General features: G+C 30.3%; 2 protein-coding genes across 2 annotated transcripts; one reads left to right on the top strand and one right to left on the bottom strand.

Moving 5' to 3' along the window:
* The first annotated feature begins 255 nt into the window (after positions 1-255).
* On the top strand, positions 256-2,262 carry LOC109338282 (pentatricopeptide repeat-containing protein At1g59720, chloroplastic/mitochondrial). Its single transcript, XM_019575478.1, has one exon. It carries the CDS (start codon positions 356-358, stop codon positions 2,213-2,215), a length of 1,860 nt encoding a protein of 619 aa, XP_019431023.1. The 5' UTR covers positions 256-355; the 3' UTR covers positions 2,216-2,262.
* Positions 2,263-2,705: 443 nt separating this feature from the next.
* On the bottom strand, positions 2,706-5,359 carry LOC109338283 (glutathione S-transferase U17-like). Its single transcript, XM_019575479.1, has 2 exons — positions 5,018-5,359; positions 2,706-3,092 (listed from the first exon to the last, which is right to left on the bottom strand). Exons 1-2 carry the CDS (start codon positions 5,339-5,341, stop codon positions 2,721-2,723), a joined length of 696 nt encoding a protein of 231 aa, XP_019431024.1. The 5' UTR covers positions 5,342-5,359; the 3' UTR covers positions 2,706-2,720.
* Between the last annotated feature and the right edge of the window lie 1,545 nt (positions 5,360-6,904).

The following is a 6,904-nucleotide window of genomic DNA, read 5'->3' as shown; positions in this document are numbered from 1 at the left end:
ATTGTCCCATTTTATTTTATTTTTAAGTGAGCCGTCCGATTTACTTCCCGGGTTAATCCGGTCTAACCGGGTTTAACATGGTCAGACCGGATTTTTTCCGGTTCAAAGCGGTCCAACTCTCATTCGGTTAAGACGGCAAACCAGAGCCGTTTTCAAGTCCGGTCAGCGGTCAGACCGGTCGGACCGTCCGGTCCGGTTCTAACAACACTGCTTTCACAAACCAAATTGTGATTAATATAATGAGAATTCAAATAATATCTGCATCATATCCTCATGTGGAATGTGGATACTCATATCTTCATGTCTTTCTATATCATTGATTCTGAAAGAAAATTCTTTCTAATTTGCTTTAGCCATGGCAACAAGCACATTTCCTTTGCTTTTCTCCACAACCATTACCACTAGCAACAACAGAAACCATGACCAACCCTTTATCCATAATAACCACACACACCTTATCCACTTGTTGACCCAACCCACTATACTTATCTCTCACCTCAAGCAAATTCATGCTCAAACACTACGCACTATTCACACAAATCATCCCAAAGCACTTTTTCTCTATACCAGAATTCTTCATCATTCATCCCTAACTAATCTTGACTATGCCACTAAAGTTTTTCATCACTATGATAATCCTAATTCCTTCATGTGGAATACTCTCATAAGAGGTTATGCGCGAAGCACAAGCCGCAAACACAAGGTAATGGAGCTTTACAAAGCAATGATTAATGAAGAAGGAAGTGTAGTAGCTCCTGATAATTATACATACCCTTTTGTTCTCAAGGCATGTGCATACATTTTTTCTCTATGTGAAGGGAAACAAGTGCATGCACATGTTTTCAAACTTGGGTTTGTGTCAGATACTCATATTTGTAACAGTTTGATTCATTTTTACTCTACTTGTGGGTGCTTAGACTTGGCAAAGAAAATATTTCATAAAATGTCTACAAAAAATGAGGTTTCTTGGAATATCATGATTGATTCTCATGTAAATGTTGGAGAGTTTGACACTGCCTTGCAATTGTTTAGAGATATGCAAAAAGTGCATCATCCTGATGGTTATACAATGCAAAGTGTTACTAGTGCTTGTGCAGGATTAGGTGCTCTTTCTTTGGGAATATGGGCTCATGTTTATGTTTTGAAAAGGTGTTTAGACAAGAATATGCAAAGTGATGTTTTTGTTAATACATGCTTGGTGGATATGTATTGCAAATGTGGATCACTGAAAATGGCTCAAGATGTCTTTGAAAGCATGCCTTTTAGAGATGTAAATTCATGGAACTCTATAATCTTGGGTTTTGCATTACATGGTAAGGCTGAAGCTGCATTGGACTATTATGCCAGAATGGTGAAGATAGAGAGGTTTGTGCCTAATTCTATCACTTTTGTTGGTCTGTTAAGTGCATGTAACCATAGGGGAATGGTTAATGAGGGGCTTATGTATTTTAACATCATGACTAAGGAGTACAATATTGAACCAGGACTAGAGCATTATGGATGTCTCATTGATCTTTTCGCCCGTGCCGGGCGAATCGAAGAGGCTATGAAATTAGTGTCAAAAATGCCTGTGAAACCGGATGCTGTAATATGGAGGAGTCTTTTGGATGCTTGTTACAAGAAACAGAAGAATATTGAGCTAAGTGTAGAAATGGCAAAGCATGTATTTGAATTAGAAGGGAATAATGTTTGTAGTAGTAGTGGTGCATATGTTCTTTTATCAAAAGTCTATGCTTCAGCTAATAAGTGGAATGATGTAGGATTGGTTAGAAAACTAATGAGTGAAAAAGGTGTAACCAAAGAACCTGGTTGTAGTTTAATTGAGATAAATGGTGCCACACATGAATTTTTTGCTGGGGACACAACACATCCACAAAGGGAAAGTATATATAATTTTATGAATGAAGTGGAGAAGAAGCTAGAATCAATAGGGTATGTGCCTGATTTTTCAGGGGCACCTTTGGTTGATGAGAATAATGATGGTAAAGAGAAGACTCTAAAGGTGCATAGTGAGAGATTAGCCATAGCTTTTGGGCTATTAAACTCAAGACCAGGCATGCCAATAAGAGTATTTAAGAATCTTAGGGTGTGTAATGATTGCCATAAGGTTATCAAATTAGTCTCTAGGATTTATAATGTTGAGATAACTGTAAGAGATCGTGCTAGATTCCATCACTTCAAAGATGGAACTTGTTCTTGTATGGATTATTGGTAATAGATTCTCCAATCTCCATGCAAAATAAATTAGTAAAATTAAGTGTTTTTGTCATATTCTTGTATGATATAAGTAATTCTTAGGTGGGTATGATTTATTTTAGGTAGCATCATGAAAATTTACTTAGCTCAGTAGTTCAACTTAATAAGAAAACAATGTTACGTACTTAGATAACTCAAGCTCAACTCACTATGAACTTCCTAACCACTAACTAAAAAATAGTAAATCAGTTCAGACAATCTTTGAAAATTGAACTTGGAATTATTAATGAAACAAGTAAAGTTACAAGCTCATAAATTCTTTTATTGAATAAAGTGCATATACGAGGTGATGAATTGATTGCAGTGCTTGGCTAAGAATCTTTGAAACAAACAAGAACTTCAAATTCATTATGACAAAAGAAGATCATATTCATACTTAAACTAAGTAAAATATGTCCTTTATTTTACCAAAATCTAACATCAATCAAGCAACAAAACATTCTCAGCGACATTTCTCATAACAATTAGTTAGGAGTGGAAGCAGCAGCTCTGGCTATCAAGAACTTAGCAAACTCAACAAGCTTCTCATGCTCAGGCTGAACATATTTGACAGCATCATGTTTTGGATACTTTTCACCCCAATTGACTAGGCCAGGTGTGGTAGCCTCATCCACCAATTTGACTTCATGGAGTGTCTCTACCACCCTAAGCCAAGGAAATATGCTACCAAATGCAATGTCTAAGTAACCAATTTGGTCACCACCAAAAAAGTCCTTTCCATTGCTTAGCTTCTTTAATGTATCTTCCACCAATACAATTCCTTCTCCCAACTCTTTTATCAACTTCTTCTGCTCTTCTCCTTGGGCTCCTGTAATGGATCTTATGGCAGGGAACAACTGCAATTCACATAATCAAACAAAACAAGGAAATTAATTGTAAAGTATAAACTACTTTATAATACAAGATGAGGATAAATCATGATTTTATCCACTAATATGTTACACCTAGTAACTATATAAACCAGGAAATATCTTTAGCACAAATAGGTTTTTCATTAAAACATATAGTATCCATTCTATGATATTATTTCGTATTGAGACTAGAAAATGTCTTTGCATCCATCTAAGGATAGTATTGCTTTCAACACATAAGAATAATATATATTTGGTATAACTAATTAAGAGTATCGTCGTCACTCTTTTATGAGTAAGGGATTAATCTAATATCTTTATGTGAGGGTGTCCTTCCTAATAGAGCAGAAATCATTTTCAGTAGTGGAAAGACGTGACATTTTTATCCTTTTATATACAATAAAATAACATTTTTGTCACTAAAAAGAACTCCCTCTCTAATACTAAAGAGAATATTGGTTCCTCTTATCAAATATCGCTTACAAAAAAATCTTTGATTTAAAAAAGAATTACGGTACCTATAAGGTAACGATAGAATGCTATAACAACCTTTTATCCTTTACATTGTTCAGTGGCTAGTATATACCACAAGTTTAGGTAAAATTTATAATCATACCCTTATACCATGTAATGTGTCATAATAAAATAACATGAAACGATTTTGATTTTGATTTATTATTAAATTAATTTCATAACTTTCTTTATATATATTATATATTATCAATAAAAATATATATTATAGTTTAATAGTTTAATATCTAAACTATATTGACATATTTAGATTAGTAGTATTTATATATTGTGGGTCTGTATTTATTTAGGGTGTTGTTATTATTATATATTATGATTGTCATACCTATTAAACCATACTTTAATATTATATATATTATCTATATTTAGATCAATATATAAAAAGAAAATTTCTAAGTAGATATTTTCCTTTTTACATTTATTTTGAAGAAAAATAAAATGAAAAAAATGATATTTTTAGTGATGTAATTCCAAAGTATCGTAATTTTATGACTATTGTTTCTTAGACTTTTTAATTATTATATCTTTTCGAAACATGTTTCCTATAATTATTATCTCTGTTATAATTTATATTTTTAACTTACATCATATTTTTTCTCTAAAATTAAAATTGTGATTATCTCTTAACTAACTATTTTATTTAATACATTTAATATAATAAATTAATATTTTCATTAATATCTTTCTAGTTAGAAAATTATTATTATAATTAATATTGACATAAGTAAAATTTATAAGATTATAAATTATTATTTTTAAAAATAGAAAATATTAAGTTTATTATCAGTGATATTGATACATTTAATTTTAGTGATAATAAGAATAAGAAATAAGATGTAAATATATTTTTCTAGTAAGAATAAAATAAACCAAGACAACTATGTGTTGTACATGCTAATATATATAAAATCAATGATAATTTGATTGGAAAAATATGACAATTTTATGAAATTGAATAAATGAGTCATGGAAAGTGGGAATGACCCATTTATAAATAAAAAAATGATAATTTTATAAATAAAAAACCTTCAAATGTGTGAGAGTGGGGAATGCGCATTGGAAGAGAGGATTTTGTTTTGTTGACAATTTGGTTTCTTGTGAGTGGGACAAAAAACATTTCCAGGTCTATTATAAGTGGCAAATTTGCAATGGTTTTATCTTCATTCTTGTGTAAGTTTTATTTAACAAAAAATGTTGTGACCAAACCATGTGTGATACTTTTTGGCAACTTTGATTTGTACAATCCAAAGTTGTATACCATAATAATCAAATAGAGATTATGGTAATTTCCAAACACTAATAAGCAAACAAATCTGAAATATGAATATAACATATAACAAATAGAGAATTTGACACAAGATATATATCAATTGTTATACCTTATCATCAAAATAGTGAGCCCAGAACCTAGCAGTGGCACGATCATAAGGATCAGAAGGAAGAATGGAAGTACCAGAAGACCAAGTTTCATCAATATACTGCACAATGATCAAAGACTCAGAAATGGGTTTGCCACCATGAATGAGAACTGGGATTTTCTTATAAACAGGGTTTGATTCAAGAAGAAGTTGGCTTTTTGGTGCAAATGTTTCTTCAAGAAACTCAAACTTCACTGATTTGAGATTAAGAGCAACCTTAGCCCTCCACACAAATGGACTTGGCCATGCACCTATTAGCTTCACATCATCGTTCTTTGTTGTCATTATCACTTAACAATAATGTTTCACTCTCTATGTAACCAATAAAGAGTATAGGGATTACAACTCTATGATTTGGTCTATGGGGCATGAGGTGGATATATATAGAATGGGATTATCTTATTTAAAACTAAATTAAATTTGGACCAATTAATATTTTTTTAGGACGCATGTCACAATCCTCACTCAATACTGGACTCTCAGTATTAGAGAGGGTCTTCATTTAAACAGAAGATGGATCATTTAGGACATATCTTTTATTCTTGATATGGGACTAATTTTTGTATCAATTTTAATTTATTGATTATATATATCATATTATTAATTTGGATTAATTTTTTAATTTTAATTCATTTAGTTATTTAGAGCCAACTGTTACATAGTACAATGCTAACAAGAGAATAAAGAGTATCTAATAGATATGATAATATTATGTTAGATAAATGTACATAAGATACGATTCAATTAAAATGAAGCATTAATGAGAAAATTGAAATAACTCCTACAGTAGAATATATGGAAGAATCACGACGGGAGCACATCTGTTGACTCACTTTTTGTACCACTCTATGTACCATAAACTATGATTGGTTGAAAAAAATTATTTAAATTAAAATTGTAATTGTTAAATATTTTCTTGTCCAATCACACCTCCTAGCACATGGAGTGATATAAAGATGTAAGACAACAAATATGCTCTCGATCGCGACTGTGATGGACTGGCATGTATGGAGGGGATCGTTAGAAAGCACAATAAGTAGATTATATCAAGTTGTGGTTAATCCAATCTCTAAAAGAATATTACGAAATCATTTATGAAATGATTACAAAAGATTTAAAGAAAAATATTATCAATAAACAAGATTTATGATTGAACATGATAACATTGTTCGATTCAGATAACTGATATGAGCTAATGAGAATAAATTTTAATTGATATTGTTAAACACTTTTAATTCAATAATTATGATCATGTCATTTTTTTTATAAATAAAATTGTATTAATATAAGATACCAATGGTATTATATTTATAAGAAAGGTTAACAGTCACATAATTACAACAAGAATTATGATCATATTATTATTATTTTTGTTTGAAATTAATATTTATATCAACTTTAATTCATCAATTACATAGATGTGTTTATTCTTGATTCTGAGTTAATTATTATTCCAATTTTAGTTCATCCGTATAGTAAATGATGAAAGAGAAACAAAAATGTATGTAGATGGTATATAAGCTTTATACATTTTCATTGTATTATTTATTATTTCTATTTAATTATAATTAACATATTTTTAAAAATAATTCAAATGAATGGTCAATGATATAATAATTATATATAATCTTTAAACTAATAGTGTGTGGATATTTACACTCATTATAAAAACATGCAATAATTTATTCTAGAAGGTTAGCTTCATTAACAACTTTGTTATTTGTATACTATTAACAAAAAAGTTAGCTCAAATGAAGCACTGATTAACACATTGATAATGACAATGACACTAACAACATTTTTGTAGTTCCGTAGAAAATAAACATTTCACTGAAGAAGCGCTATTAA

Source organism: Lupinus angustifolius, unplaced genomic scaffold, assembly GCF_001865875.1.
Source record: "Lupinus angustifolius cultivar Tanjil unplaced genomic scaffold, LupAngTanjil_v1.0 Scaffold_21_42, whole genome shotgun sequence".
Taxonomy (NCBI): Eukaryota; Viridiplantae; Streptophyta; class Magnoliopsida; order Fabales; family Fabaceae; genus Lupinus; species Lupinus angustifolius.
This window is presented reverse-complemented; position numbering and strand designations above follow the sequence as displayed.

What these genes read in the sequence shown, in the direction of transcription:
- LOC109338282 (XM_019575478.1), top strand. Translation starts at nt 356, where the DNA reads ATGGCAACAAGCACATTTCCTTTGCTTTTCTCCACAACCATTACCACT.
- LOC109338283 (XM_019575479.1), bottom strand. Translation starts at nt 5,341, where the DNA reads ATGACAACAAAGAACGATGATGTGAAGCTAATAGGTGCATGGCCAAGT. An exon ending in CTCACTATTTTGATGATAAG is followed by an intron (nt 3,093 to 5,017) that starts GTATAACAATTG and finishes TGTGAATTGCAG; the next exon opens with TTGTTCCCTGCCATAAGATC.